This window comes from Protomyctophum parallelum, assembly GCF_964188405.1.
Source record: "Protomyctophum parallelum genome assembly, chromosome: 16".
Classification (NCBI taxonomy): Eukaryota; Metazoa; Chordata; class Actinopteri; order Myctophiformes; family Myctophidae; genus Protomyctophum; species Protomyctophum parallelum.
The window spans coordinates 16,377,237-16,393,202 of NC_139711.1; the positions used below are offsets into that span (position 1 = coordinate 16,377,237).

At 42.1% G+C, this 15,966-nt stretch overlaps 1 protein-coding gene across 3 annotated transcripts in view; it reads right to left on the bottom strand.

The window, feature by feature from the left end:
* ocrl (OCRL inositol polyphosphate-5-phosphatase) overlaps positions 1–15,627 on the bottom strand; it is a 28,465-nt gene extending 12,838 nt beyond the window's left edge. For 2 of the 3 annotated variants that reach the window (XM_083785813.1, XM_083785812.1), the window contains exons 1-13: positions 15,476–15,627; positions 13,031–13,109; positions 10,131–10,222; positions 9,616–9,654; positions 9,046–9,159; positions 7,591–7,791; positions 5,488–5,752; positions 4,891–5,055; positions 4,019–4,120; positions 3,114–3,228; positions 2,864–2,980; positions 1,721–1,902; positions 432–543 (exon numbers count right to left, since the gene is read on the bottom strand). In XM_083785813.1, the coding sequence (XP_083641939.1) occupies positions 432–543; positions 1,721–1,902; positions 2,864–2,980; positions 3,114–3,228; positions 4,019–4,120; positions 4,891–5,055; positions 5,488–5,752; positions 7,591–7,791; positions 9,046–9,159; positions 9,616–9,654; positions 10,131–10,222; positions 13,031–13,109; positions 15,476–15,527 (1,635 nt within the window). In that variant the 5' untranslated portion in view covers positions 15,528–15,627. Of the gene's footprint in view, positions 1–431; positions 544–1,720; positions 1,903–2,863; positions 2,981–3,113; positions 3,229–4,018; positions 4,121–4,890; positions 5,056–5,487; positions 5,753–7,590; positions 7,792–9,045; positions 9,160–9,615; positions 9,655–10,130; positions 10,223–13,030; positions 13,110–15,440 lie in introns of all 3 variants that reach the window. The other variant, XM_083785814.1, reaches the window with a different exon arrangement.
* Between the last annotated feature and the right edge of the window lie 339 nt (positions 15,628–15,966).

Genomic DNA, 15,966 nt, shown 5'->3' on the forward strand with positions numbered 1-15,966 from the left:
CTCCACTTGTGCAGTTAGAAGTTAAATATAGCAGGACATGGACAACAAAAAATAAGGGACAACTTCAGATATTTACATCAGTATATCTAAAATACATCAGATGCTTATCCATAACTGCTGGAAAAAGTACCTGTCCTGGGATGAAGAATCATGACATCACACATAAGAGGAAGTAGCTAGTTGTATTGCAATGCTCTGGAAGCCTCTCTACAGTTAACTGTTAAATTAAATGTATATTGATGATATTGGATCATTTGGATTTGTTTATACAGAGCTGGGGTGGGTTTGCCAGGAGGGACTTTCCACTCCTAACATCACTATGTTTGGGCAGGGCAGTAAACACCAATTTCCTAAATGTATACCAAGTAAACCAAGTTAAACTGTGTTCTTAATGACATGTTTTGGAATTCTCAAAGTATTTGGAGCATCACCTGATCATACTCTTGAAGCTTTTTCAGTTCATTCTGGGCTATGAGCTGTTTGACATCAGCAGCATCGTACACACAAAGCCGATAGTTAAGATCCCCAAGCCAGACGACCACACTGAAAGACACATGAGACACACACCATTACTACAACATTAGTGAAACAACAACAGTATATAGTGCAGCACAATTCATCGACAAAGCTCTGTGAAAAGGGTATCTTTGAAAGACAAGGAAGAGGTCCCGCACACTGTCAGACACTTGCCAAAACAATGTTGCTTTTTATTAGGACAATTGTCTGTCCTGATGTCCTGTCTAAGCGACCGAAACGTCAACCTAATTAAGAGCAACATTGTTTTGGCAAGTGTCTGACAGTGTGCCCTTCTTTGTCTTTCAAATATACCCTTTTTATTATATGCTCTATTGCCCTACGCAGCCTTTTGAGGTGTGCATCGGCCTTTTGCTATATCGGCAAAGCTCTGACACATAGAAAGCATAAGACACACTTGTCATCAAATGCACCTTTCATAGTTTTCCATGACTGCAGATAAACTGGAAGTGACAAATGGCTGACGTCACGACCTGACGGCGTGCCTTTCAGAGCTCTGCTCTGTCTCCGAGCACCAATGCGGGAACAGAGCACCAACACACAATGACCCTCATTTATCAAACAAGCGTACGGCAGAAGAGTGGGCGTGTGGTCATTTCAAAGCAATGCTCTGCATTCATCAATCTGTGTGCAAATGTTTGAGTCAACATTGAGTGGTGTGGACTTATGTGTAACATAGTCTGAGAATCTGACAGGCATCTTTCTTTATCTAATGCAGCTGTGCTTTAACCTAAAAATATCTAAAACAGATGAGGATCTGTCCTGAAAAATAATATGTTTGTCTGTGAAAACTACAGTAGTCCTATCTATCTGCTACCGTGTAGTAGCTACTACTACTAGCTGGTGACCACAGTGCTTTAACCGCTAGCAATGTGGATGATGAGCAAAAAGTCTATATGACAACGTAAACAAGTGGCCTCAGGTGACGTGCATCACTGATAAGTGTCAGAGCTTTTATTTTCACTGAAATCAAAATTATTTGAAAGGGACGTGTAAACCAGGGACAGCAGTTAATATGATGGTACCACAAGTAAAGAGTATAGAATAGTCTTCATAGTAGTAATAGTATTCATGGGTCCTTTTGTATGTAGAAACAATGACTTGTACTGAATAACACTCGGGGCCCGGCGATTCAACACAAGGTGAACATCAACCTGGTGAGGCTGTTCTGCTGTGAGGAACTCACTCGTGTTTGACGATGCTGAGCGGAGGCGAGTCCAGCACGTGGAAGGTCATGCGTGCACAGATGTCTTTGTAGTCCTGGTTGCGACGCTCAAAGTCCTCCACGTGGGCCGCCAGGTGCGAGTTAACGAAGCAGAAGCTGGTGTTGTGGAAGATAAACCTCACGGCCACACCACCTTTGTTCCCCTGCAAGATAGTCACACAGAACGCTCTACGAGTTCTATATTCACAGGGTTTCATTCACTCGGGGGATGGATTGATATCCCCTGGTCTAGTCTGGTCATATCCTTTCACCAGTGGGAATTTGTTTCATCCCTGCCTATGATCAGACTGAAGTAAATACAAACATTTCCTTTTGAGAGACCGTTCGATAATATTGTATTTTAACAATTTAATACAAAATATATGTTAACCACTTTAACCAACATAACCATTTTAGAGGAAAATTACAAATTTGTCAGAATTAATTTGGTAACATTTGACAAAAGATAAATGGATGTTTGAAAAGCACATTGTGTTATTTTCATACAATGTGCATAAGAAATAGCAATCTACAAGTCTCCAACGAAGTATAGAGCACCGAAGTCTGACGTCAATATTGGTAGAGGGCGCAAATCCACAGGTTCGTGTACTTTTTATTTGCATTATAATCCCCATAGATCGCCCTCATATAAGAACTGTGTTTGAAAAATAAACATGTCACCCCGGCCGTTTCACTCATATGGATATTAAGAATCAACTGACTGAGAGAAAACGCTAATGTTACTGCTACTGAATTAGTTACATTTTCGCTAGAAGCAGACTGTATCATATATGAGTGACTGACTGTTGCAAACGATACAGAGACACCTCCATTACAATAACGCAGAGACAGCTTGTTTATTTTTGGACCACAACACTTATATGAAACGATTTTAAGATGAGCCCATGTTATTCTCCATAGAGAAATTACTTCCGCGAACCAGGGGAATCGAAGGGATGAGCGAGTTACGTCAGGACTTCGGTGCTCTATACATGAGGTTAAGAAAAGGTCTGCCCTCTATTTTTTAAATCGAAAAAATAATTTAAAAGGAGAATTCGCATTGAGACAAACACAACATGGGAGCAGGAGGCACTGAACTGAAGTGCTCAAATGAGCTGAACATACCATTTTTCCCATGATGCCCGTGCCCACATGTTCTGCGGCGATCTCTTTGATGTGGTTCTTATGCAACTTGTTGACGAACACCACCAGCATCATGCCCACTAGTCGGATGGTGCGGACCTGCAGACACAATGAAACAACGAGAACATTCCTGTCCACATTGCTCTCGCTAGACTGCATGCCAAAGTGCTGTGGTCACTGGTGGGCAACACTGCGTAACGATTTAGAGAAGTCTTTCTCTCTCTCAACTCACCTTCTTGTACTTGGCTTTGGGGTGCAGGCTTCTCTCCACTGCATCTACCCAAATATGCTCTTTGGAAGAGTCCAAATAGAAGAAGGCCTCTGTGCTCAGGTCCAACTCCTGAAAACTACAGTCGCAAGTATACAAGCCAAATGTTAAAATGGTATTCAACCAAATGAACCTCGTGTGAAAATACTTGATCTAGAGGGGAACAAATGGGTGTAAAATGGTGCATTTATATAGCGCCTTTATCCAAAGCACTTTACATTGTGCAATACATTCACCCATTCACACACACATTCATACACCGATTGCGGTGGAAGCCATGCAAGGTACCAACCAGCACATCGGGAGCAATTTGGGGTTCAGTGTCTTGCCCAAGGACACTTCGACATGTAGACAGGAGGAGCCGGGATTCGAACCGCCGACCCATGGATCATTGGACGACCTGCTCTACCTCTTGAGCCACAGGCGCCCGGTGTAGAGGGGAAAAAAAGGGCGGCAGGTACAGACCGCTGGGACCACTATTTATATGGTTGTTGAAACCTTGTAGCTCCATATTTCCAACTTTTTATGTTATTTCATGAATTAATACGCTACTTTCTCTTATGACAGTGTCACAAAAAGTGTCGCGATAATAATACAAAATAGCCAATCTTCAAGGCCACACGTGTGCAATCAGACACACGTGAGCTTGTAGAGGTATTATTTTCGCTGTTTCTGAAGATCTTGAAAGTGAACGTGGTTAAGAAGAGTGTCTGTGTGCTCTGTGGGTTTTATAAATATTTAACCAGTGAAAAGCATTAGCTTGAGGGCTTGTGACTAAATAGTAACAACATCCATTGGAATACAGATTCTTCTTTCTATTTCCTGAACAGCAGAATAAGCAGCAGCAACATATTTTGACTCCTACTAACCCAAGAGCATAAACATCAGGAGGTTCTGTGTCACAGCAGAGCCAGGGCTCTAGGCTGCTGTCTGGAGACTGGCCGTTCACATTCCATGTACCCGTGAAGAACCTGAAACAGCAGCAGAAACGTCCACAACGGTCATGCATACAATTGTGAATGAATGCAATCACAATATAGCCACAAAAAGACATCTCTGGTTGGGATATTATATATAGGTCTTCACAATCTGGAACAAGCGTGTGTAAATTTACCAGCCTGAAGTCAAACACAGGCATTTAAATCTCGGATCACCAAAGTCAGAGTTGTAAGAGGAGCTGCTGTTTAGAAATGCTAATCAAGTCTAGACAGGAGAACACATGTGCGCGCGCACACACGCACACACGCGCGCACACACACACACACACACACACGACATTAAGACATGCGAATCCCTTGACTCCTTCAAAAATGCTCTCAAAGGTCACCTACAGACGGCTGCAATTCGAAACTGGCCCCCGAGCCATTTCCCCCCCCCCCAACTGTATATGTTTCTCTTTTTACCTCCTTTTATGATGATTTCCTGTTTTTGGCTATATAGAAGTGTTTATTTGCACATTTGTTTCAATGTTCTGATGAATTGAAAATGGTGGACCCTATTGTAAACAAGTGTAATGCTTTAGTTTAGTCGTCCACAGCAAACAGTTTTTGTATTGAGTTGTGCTTGAAATGTACTGTAATTCTGCAAACTGTTAATAAATACTTCAATCAAACACAGACACACACACACACACACACACACACACACACACACACACACACACACACACACACACACACACACACACACACACACACACACACACACACACACACACAGAAAGAAGAGTTCTGCAACTCACCTGAAGTGCTGTATGTCTACATACTCCTTCTCCTTCTTGGCCAGACGGTGTTTGATCAGGTACTCTCTCTGGCCTGCCTGGCTGGAGAACATGGCCTGCCTTATGCTGTTGGTGGTGGGACTGTCGGTCCACGATGGAGGCCTATCCAAACGATCAAATCTGATTCTATGATAAAATATAAAAAAATATAAATTTAAAATATAGTAAAGAAATCATAATTTCAAGCAAAGATGTTTGGTACATTCTCAACCGACACCCTGAAGATGGAGCAAGCTGACATTCCTTGGTGGATTGTAATGTCTCTAGCCCAAATGCAATAAAGGCCTTTTATTTATCAAACCCACTCCGACTGCCAGGACCTAGAATGTTTTATGCCTTTTGGTCCGTTTTTCCTCTCTCCCAAAGCCTATGGGTGTTCACATTTAAGCTAATCAATACACAGTGTAGGATTACCCGAGATATGTAATTAGGTTACAGTATAAGGTTCTATTTGGAAGAAAAAAAGCTAACAAACAGGAAAATCATGTAGAAACCCAATCAGGCCCTATCCTGTGATTTGGTTAGAATCGACATGCTATCATGGGAGGAAAATCTCACTCTTGTTTGGCAGGCGTGATCAAGGGGTTGTCTTTGCCCTGCATGGATGTGGTCCTGTCTTTAGGGATTGGTGGGGGCGGGGGCAGAGGATTAGAGGGAGCGTAGGAGCCTTTGCGAGGCGGTAGAGGAGGGACAGGGGGAGGCTCCCTGGAAGCCACCGGACGATTCTGCTGGTTCTTCTTCTCTTCCACTTTGACAGAGTGGTTGAAGGACTCCTCAAATCCAAAGTCTGAGGCCAGCGACTGAGCTAGGTCCCGTCTGTCCGCTGCATAACACAAAACATTTGGAGATTAAACCAAGAAAAGCCTGTCAATCAATATTTGTACAAAGGTAGGCATTTTGTTCCAATGTCAAGGTTTTTATCATTAACATTAAATGATTACAAAAAATAGCAAAAAAACTGTTAACTGAAACTGATTAGCGTTTGCTCCTTCCTTTGCAACAGGAACCTTGTAAAGGTGACTGCAGGCCGGGGTGATGATATCCACGAGATGTATTTGAGAAGAATGGTGAAAGCCAGGGGAAACCTCAAACCAGACAGTCCAATTAGTCAATCTTTTCAGTGGACTATGGCCCAATTTCTGACCACAGTTCAGTTTGATGTTCCCCTCAACATCAACAAGGTGCTACTTGACTGAAGATACACAGCCATCTCGCTATGAGATGCACATACATACTGTATGTAAATTTAAATTGCAAATAGAAGACTGTAGGCAAGGTCACAACATAATTTTTTACATGCCATTTTTCAACCTGGCATCCTATTTTGGATGTCATTACAAATGAATACAATATATTTTTGCATATCTACAACGTGTCACATCACAACGTGTTTTGAGCTTGTACTGTAGATTGGCTATTTGTTGTATGACAAAACATACACAGCTGATGTGATTAACTAGGCTATCACACAGTTCTGTTGTTGCAGTCCAGCCAAAACAAATTATTAAAACAAACATTTAAATTATTATCTGATTTACTTATTTACTGATTTACTCTGGCCCCAAACCTGTACATACTGTAGATTCCATGTTTTGAGAATTGTCAATTGGTGTTATTGTCTTAAATTATTATTATTTTTAAATTATTATTCATGTAATGATTGAGTGTGGACCCGAATGGAAACAAGACCTTTTGGACAAAACGCTTGATGTTTGCATTTATATATTATATTGTCTAATACAATATTCAATCAATCAAAGACATTTACAGAAATGTTTTACTATTTTTGTAAAATGTACATTGAAAACAATAACAAGAGTTAGGCCACAATTTTTGTTTTGTTTTTGGCTTTCACCTTTATTTTTTCATATTTTATAGAGGGACAGACAGTAGGCTGACAGGAAATGGGGGGGTGACATGCAGTAAAGGCAGTCGGGATCGTGAGTCAAACCCACGGCACACTGCCAGACTTGGACTACTGGCTAATGTGCCTGGACCGCTGACGCAAACAAAACGTTGCTTCCATCTATGACAGGAGACTGCGATTCTATATCTGCTGCCATGTATATTTTCTGCAAATGTTTCTGTACTTGCACAAGCAGCATATTCTTCCTCATCTATATCTGGTATTGTAAATTTGACATTGTGTCTACAGGCATAAAGACAGTATTTATGCCTGATGAATGTCCAAGTGACCAAAACGAAACCATATCAATACATTTTTGTGAAGTGAAGACAATGTGCGGGTCTTCCCTTTTCCTACACTCTTTTACACCTGTGAACTTGTGATGGTATCAAAGATATCAGAGAAGTAAACATTTAATATGAACATACTATGCTGTAGTGTAAAATGTTTCCTCCAAATGACTGACTGCTGCAACAGCTGCAGGAATGTTTAGTGAGAACTCACATAATGTTTGCCATATTATGTAGTATACATTAGATGCTTTGTTTGAGCATCTGTGTGTCTAGCACTGTTCTAGTGTTTGATCAGTTGTGTCTAGCACTGTCCTAAGACAATATCCACTGTCTTTTAGCTCTATATCTGACCTAATCAATCAACAGGCTCTCATGTGACATGCAACAGGACTACAGAGGCCATAGGCCAGAGCTGTAGCTTCAATGAAGTTGAGGTCAATTGAAAATAAACATCAAATGTACCTGCTGTTCCTGTCTGGTTCACTGTAGTGCTGTTGTTGACGTTGGGAGGCAGTGCGCTGATGGGTTTAGGTGTGTTGGCTCCTGAAGACACCACAGAGTTGGCCGTCTTGTTTCCTCTTTGTGGTGGAATGGGGACAGGCCCCCTGTGGGGAGCTGGAGCGAGGGGCTCCATTACTTTGGGTACTGTGGGTTTGGAATCGACTAGGAAAATAAAATGAGACACAAAAGGTGGTACAGCTGGTAAATTATTTTATTTCTTGGAGTAGTCCTGATATTAAAATAATATACATATCAATATTATCAAATCACCAGTGTTTCTTTAACTCTGAGAGTTACAAATTGATTTAAATCGCCAGTCGCCACACATGCTCTCGTAATAAGGCTATGTTTTAGATGATGGAGCCATTTTCTAATGTGTCTTCCCATCTGGTTTCCATTACATTTACTCTATGCAAAACACCATATAGATAAAGGTTAGGAAACACGCAGAACAGTGCTATTGTTAGTGAAGGCAGTGGCTCCACGGAACAGAACAGCAGCATACATGCAGCATGTAGCTTGCTGACATAAAGCAGTTATTATGCAATACTTCTAAAATGCAGTCGGATATTACTACAGACTTCCTCCAGAGTGAGTCCAAACAACTGGATACAGTGGATAGCATTAAGCGTATAGGTATCTCACAACCACATTCATCCATCGTTGGATGTAATTTCCAAGCAGAAATGTCTGTAGTCATAACCATATGTGACGTTTCTCACATTCACATTAGATTACACCACACCACACCACTAATAGCATCGCTATTCTGGGCATGTCATAATAGGCACACACGCAGGGAAAACAGCAGATCTACAAATTGAACAATCTTGTAGATTTTTGGTGCAGCGATGCGGTTTACTCTGGAGTAAACAAAGGCTCATGATATTCATAAGTTCTGTTTAACAAGATAATCTTCCCAAATTAAAAATGGCAGTCAGAATACTACAGCAGAGCCAGGAGCACTACTGCAGCATCATGTACTTGCTATCACCACAACAGGAAAACGCGAGTGTATTAAACTGCTACCACCATCAATTTCAGTTCCCCCAGACAATCTCATACAAGCCCAACAAAATAAATACAGGAAAAAGGAGAAGTAGACTATGAAAACACCGGTTGCAGTCACTGCGGTAGCGTTACATTCTAAAAAGCATAGAGTTGACCGCAACAATGGCAAGGAAGGGAAAGGACCCTTCCCTGCAGAGAGAGAGAGAGAGAGAGAGAGAGAGAGAGAGACTGTGTCTGAGCGTCTGGTTTGTGTGTGTTGGGGGGGGTGGGTGACGACAACAACACATACAGTAGGAAATCAGTGAGTGGTGTAATCCACCCTGGGTAAATAAATGTTGGATGAGCAGGTGAATAATTAATGCAGCTGCTGTGGTGTGGAGCAGGAGAGTGATACTGGAGGCTCACCTTGTTGCTTGGCCCTCTTCACCTGGGAGAAGAAAGTGTGAGTGCGCTCATCGTCCTGTAGCTCCAGCAGCAGCTCAGGGGCTCGGTCCCCTCGCACCAGTATCCGCACACAAGCTGGGGTAGTACGGACGGGACGGACACACAGATGCATACGGTCACACGCATAGAAAACAAATGGAACCATGTCTCTTCCACACGGACTAATGCAGCCGCATTAGAAATGCAGACAGATAGAATACAAAGGCAGGTGATTTAACAGACAACCAATTCAACATGCCTCCAGATTGCTGTGGCAACCCATGACTAGCCCCCTTTACTACATAAAGAGGTCGACAAGCATTTGGCTCCAGGCATGCTCTAAAAATGTAGCCGGATTGGACGAGAGCTCTGTTACGATGCATGCCATGTTTAAGCATTGTTCTGTTCCCACAATACAAGCCTCAAGTCTCTGCCTCACTGAGAACATGACTCATTTATGTGATTTCCAGAAAGATCTTCATTTGAAAAACAAACAACCAACAAACGAATGTGCCATCCAAACCACAGAGAGGTAAAAAAATAAGCACTTACTGGTTGCAGGCAAGTCAATAAGATGAGCCTCTTCGGCCTCTGAATGGAAAAAGTATAGAGAAACAGAGGGAGAGTTAAAGAGTGGCCATGCAAGTTCAAAGGTCTATGGTGGGAGTAACCAAACGCCTTTCAAGAGGTTCCCATAGGCTCTTATCGTGACATGTTGACTTTCAAATGTTGTCTGCAAAAAGACGAAAGGAAATATGCCGAACCCCTGGATCACCATTTCTACACTACTGTGCACTAGTGACCTTGAACAAACACAGGCCCATCCCGGGAACTTGGTTAAGGAATGTGGTGTCTGAAGCCCACAGGCCTTTGAGGCTGTACAGTAAGTACTCTATAAACGTGCATGACTGGAATCACAAACACCTCATACCTGAAACAAACAGCTCAACCTATAACATCTCTACTAATCAGAATATCCTAATCATCTGATTTGTTTGACCTTTCTTTACCAGAGGCTACAACTAGTTACAGTTCCAGAAATGTACTTTTAAGAGGCATGTACTTACCCCGAACAATTAGAAAATTGCTATTGATGGGTATAGACAACTGAGGTACTGGAGACGACACAACAGATTCCGGGGAGGCCAAAACACCCAGTCTGAATGGGAAGAGAACAGAGCACCATTTAACATTACAGCCTTAATTACGCCTTTTCTTCTACAACATTTAGGAAAATGTATCAATTGATCTATTATAAAACATAAAGCAAAGAGTAAAGCATCTTTTATTATAAGTTATAACCCATACCCACATCATGCTGTTTTAATGATGGAGATTTCATGCAAACTGGACAATATACGTGCATATAAGTGCATTAGAGAATACATGGAAAAATGTATTATTAGTCCTACATTCAGGTTATATTGGAAACTGCATGCATAATAATAACCGTCTATTCAGACATTTTGAATCTGTATAGTCTAAGTTGCAATGTAGATGCTTTAGTTGCAGACTACCAAGCAGAAAATTAAACCCACATAATTTTCACATCCCTGATTTGTTTTTGCTTCTTATGTCTAAGAAGTAAAAAAGTAGTTTTATATGAACATCTTTCGTCATGTTCTGCTGAACACCAGACTGTTTGGCGCACCTCAGCTTTGAGTCATTAATTTGGCCCGAGCTCTAATCCCAATTAACAGCTTCAAATCTGTGACACAGGTTGATGTAGGACAGGCCATATTTCACTCTCTAACAACAATGACAGAGTAGGGAGGAGGCAGGGCCAAAGCAGCAGTTTTTGCGCTATCACACTTCCCTCCTGCTTCACAGGAAGTCTTGTGGTTGAGTTAGTGGAAAATGATTCAACCATGCTTGACCAAATGTGTCCGGTCAACTTATCGTAGAAAGAAAAATAATTATCCCCAGACTCGATGCAAGAATCGTTTCTTATGAAAACGTTTTGTCTTCTGCCAAGTGCCAAGTCTGCCAACATTGACCTGATGATGACAGAAGTTGAAACGTTGGCATAATTAAACAATTTGCATCAAGGCCACTGAACCAAGGCTGGTTCAGTGGTTTATGATAGTATTATGCATGCAGCCATAGTCAGCAGCACCTGTCCTCTTTATCTGCATGTTTTGCTAGGGGAAATGAGGATGCGAAAGGACCAATGGTGAATCTTGATCATATTCTTGCTTGTATGAGACTTATGTCCCCTTTCCCGTTCATCCCAAGTGGAGCACAGCTTGGTGTGTAAGGTTTTAATGCAGTTAGCTGAGCAGGGAGCTTGTGTGCTCATGTGAGTCTCATTACACTCTAGGACAGAGTGGTGGAATTCTGCATAATGGGCAGCATGCTGGCTGGCACTGAGGCTAATCGCTCTTTCTCTCCCCAACGTTGGCACAGGCTGCTAGTGCTACAAATGCAAACAGCACCAATGGTTCATTGCGCCCACTGGCAAGTGAGCTTAACCATTACTCTAACAGCAAAAAAAGAAATCATGCCCTGAAGGGTTAGGACGTTTTAAAAATGTAATCATACATCATCTAATTCCGGCCAATCACAATTTGCGTCCTTACCTTCGTCTTCAATGTTTGTGTTTACACAATGTTTGTGTTTACACAAACACTCAAAACTGGCCATTCATTGTCAATGGCATTTAATGTTTGTGTTGGGACAATGACGTAAAACTGGCCATTCATTGTCAATGGCATTTAATGTTTGTGTTAGGACAAAGTTTGTGTTTACACACACACACACACACACACACACACACACACACTCAAAGCTGGATTTTTGCCATCAAAAATCACACTTGTGTGAAGTGAGGGGCACTCTTATCATCATACATCATCACGCATCACATGCCGTGCTCAGCCAATCAAATCATCACAAATGCCATTCCAGCCAATCACTTTTGGCGTCTTCACTTTTCTGCCCTAACTTTTATCTTCAAGATGTACTTTGCTCAGCCAATCAAATCATCGCTATGGGGTGATGATCAGCCAATAATCAGCTCATGTTTGTGTTCACACAAACACACAAAGCTGGGCATAGGAGGTGCTAGTGCCCCTAAAACAAATATAGGGCCACCCAAAGCACCTGCAGTAAAGAGTCAAATCCTGACTAGGTTTGCAACAAGACAGGGATAATAACAGGGATGCTTCCATATGGCTCTCAGACATGTGCCCAGTCTATGACATCACAGTCAACTATGATGCCAGTACTTTCCATATCAGGGCAATGTTTCAGCCCAAGCATGGAACTTGCATTTCAGCCAGGCCAGTGAGGGCACTGTGCACTACAATGCAAGACTTCTGTATCAGAGTACTACAGACAGGACAGCCTACCAGCAAGCAGAATAGTTTAGCTGTACAATTAAATCCCATGCTTCTATATAACCTTGGTGTGCTATTGTGCACACCATCATGATCTATGTATGGGGGAACCGGCATTCAATTTCTTACCATATAATACCCTTCCTCAGCACCTGAAACCCCATTAACACAGGCTTCTCTAACCCATATGACATTGACAACATATCAAGTAGCAGAAAGCCAGGGTGAACACTACAACCAGAAAGGAGAACACAAAGACCCACTTATTTGAAATATAATATGACAGTGAAAAATGGAAGCAGCAAAGTACAGAAGTGATAAGCAGGAGGAGGGTCTGCATTAACCAAACTCTATGCAGGCATGACCAAGAAGATCTCACCAGTTCCATCTACCATCACCAATTCACCACACCAAGAAAAGCAGATTAAAGGAGTAGTTGATGCAAAAAACGACTTATTTTCTATCACACACCCCATGAAGCCTTGAAGTCATGGAGATGTCTTTGTTTTTGTCACATTCCTAAACCAATAATTTGATGACAGGGTCATCGGTCAGTAGTAGACTAGGAGACTTATTTTTTGGGTCAACTACTCCTTTATTTTCCAACCACCTATTTGCCTAATACTTACATAAACTCTCCAGTGCGCTCAATCAGAGACAGTAGTCTGGGCTCCTTGTGGCCTGACCTCAGCTCCTGGCCTCTTACAGTGTGCATCAATCAACATCATCACAATCAAGGATCCATAGTCAGAAAAGAACCATGAGTGAACTACACCAAAATACTGCATATATTGTAGTAAATGGGTTGGCTCAACCCAACAAAAAAAGTGGTAACAGTTTATACGAGCCATGCGAATGGCCATTAGATGGCACGTTACAGTCAGCAGCAGCAGCAGCAGCACTGTGGCACTCGACTGGCAAGTCCCATAGATCAATGGTTCTCAAACCTTTCCATGTCAAGGATCCCAAAATGAATATGTATTTTGCCACAGACCCCCATCTGAAATTACAGTATGTTGTGCCAGGGAGTCAGGGATGTCACCCCATACAAGATTTGTGCTATTAATGTTAATGTTAATGTTTCAAAAAATATTCTACAAGCTCACGTGTCACGTTGCAGCATGTTGTGAACTACACATTTGTATTCTGTAACAAATTTTGCCTGCCTGGGGACCCCTGGAACCCTCTCAAGGACCTGTTGCGTGTCCCCAGACCCGACTTGAGAACCACATCCAATCCTCCATAAATAGTAAATGGTGCATTTATATAGCGCCTTTATCCAAGGCGTTTCATCCATTCACACACCAATGGTGGGGGAAACCATGCAAGGCACCAACCTGAACATCAGGAGCAATTAGGGTTCAGTGTCTTGCTCAAGGACACTTCGACACGGGAGCACAGGATCGAACTGGGAACCTCACGGTTCCCATCCAGCTACCAGCCACTCTAGCCGCAATTTTATAATGGGATGAATCTAGAATTGCAATACCCTCCATTGACTGACTCCCCATTCATCCAATTTGCAACTGCGATCTGCTTGTATTAAACAACGTTAAACTCACCACCATTTCAGCTGTAGGGGAAGCTTTAATTATCCTCTTTCAAACTGCAAAGCGTTTCATAAAAATCCACCATAGACATGTTATGAACTAATTTCTGTCAAGAAATTCTGTGCAGGTTACTCTAAGTGTTTGGAAGCGCTTGTCGAAGTAACCCGTTAATAAAAACGAGTTCTTCCAAACTCCAACACAATATCACAGCATGGAATTTCTTGACAGAAAGTAGCTGATAAAATGGATTTTTATGAAACAAAAGCTTTGCAGATTGAAAGACGATAATTCAAGCTTGGCCTACAGCTGCAATGTTGGTGAGTTTAACGTCGTTTAATACAAGCAGAACGCAGAAGATGCAAATTGGATGAATGGGGAGTCAATGGGCGAATGGAGGGTATTGCAACTCTAGATTCATCCCATTATAAAAATCACACCCGTGTGAAGTAAGTGGTGCAACTCTGTGTGGGGGTCCTTGGAGTTCACACAGGAACGCACCCAGGGTGCTGGCCCGATTCCGGCGAGCCGCCCCGCGTCAGAAACGGTTGAAAAATGACAGAGTTACTGTGTGGGGGTCCCTCTACTGTACTGTACTGGTACACCTGAAATCACCATATATACAGTTAATATGTGCGTGTGTGTGTTTGTGTATGTGTTGCGCACAGGTGGTGAAAACCAGCCATGCTGTTTTCGTGCTCACACATAGCCAGGCAGCCAGCCAGGCAGGAACCCACACACATAGTCACTTAAGGAAGTGGTTTGCGCCACTTAAAAATCTAGAGTTGCAAATTGCGGCTACCAGCCACTCTTGCCCCTTCCATAGATAGATCTATGTACTGTAGGCCTATGTTATAGAAACAGCACTGTGGCAACTCGGCAAATCATAACCACAAGCCTACAAAAATATTACAGTGGTTCTCAATGTGGGGTCTGGGGACCCGCACTGGTCTTTGAAACGTTTCCACAGTGTTCCCAGCTAAAAGATTGACACTTACAGTAGAAACCAAAATGTACCCTAAGCTAAGGGTAAATTCCGTTCCATATTTATCTCTATGTGTGTGTGTGTGTGTGTGTGTGTGTGTGTTACATTAACTCTGAGGATTTTACAGCGTAGATTGGGGTCCTAGAGATACAATGATCGTATAAAATGAGGATCCGTGGCCTAGTAATGCATATCAAAGTAATGGTCCTTAAATTAAAAAGGTTGGCAATCACTACAGACAATCATGACATGTTAGTATGTTAGTAGAGCTATACTATATCACGGTGCAACTGCAACCTTATCCAACAACAAGTCTCCAATACAACCAATAGTCTATGAGTTTTATTACGTATTTAAATAACAACGTTTAAGTTGTCCAAGGCTGAATGACGTCAATAACGTTACTACCTACCTACCTTAGTAACCGTACGCGAAGCTAAAAGCTAACGTTAGCGAACGACAAGGAAAACCACATAAAAAAACTAAACACCAGAACGTGACACTCACACAACTATAAGGGAGTAGTGCTCAAAAAAAGGATATTGCCAAACATGTTTCGTCACTTATTCCAAAGCTCAACGACGACTCCATCATAATCAGTATGACATAAATAGTAGTTTTGTCATTTAGCGTTTTTCACTGTGCTTTCCTTTACCATCCAGGGAGAAAGTTAAATCTCCACCCAGCAACAACAGACCCCAGACCGGCCTTCCTTCCGGGTCACAGTAGAAATACCACGGTCTCAACAATGATGTCACCGCCCGTCCGTCATGCGGAAGTGCTTTAAGGCTACATGTCTTGGATTGTTTTCTACGTCATCTTCCTGTCCTTGTTGTCTGTATTGTAGGTGACAGCTGTCACAGCCTCACTGAATCCATCTCGTTAATAACAACGTTATAACATGTTAATAATTGTCTACATGCATAAAGGGATCTGAGTAGTTTAATATTAAATACTAAACTACCCAGAGAGCAGCCTGTAGGCTACGTCTATTTATTTTATACACTTTGAAACTAAGATACCCATTTGGCAA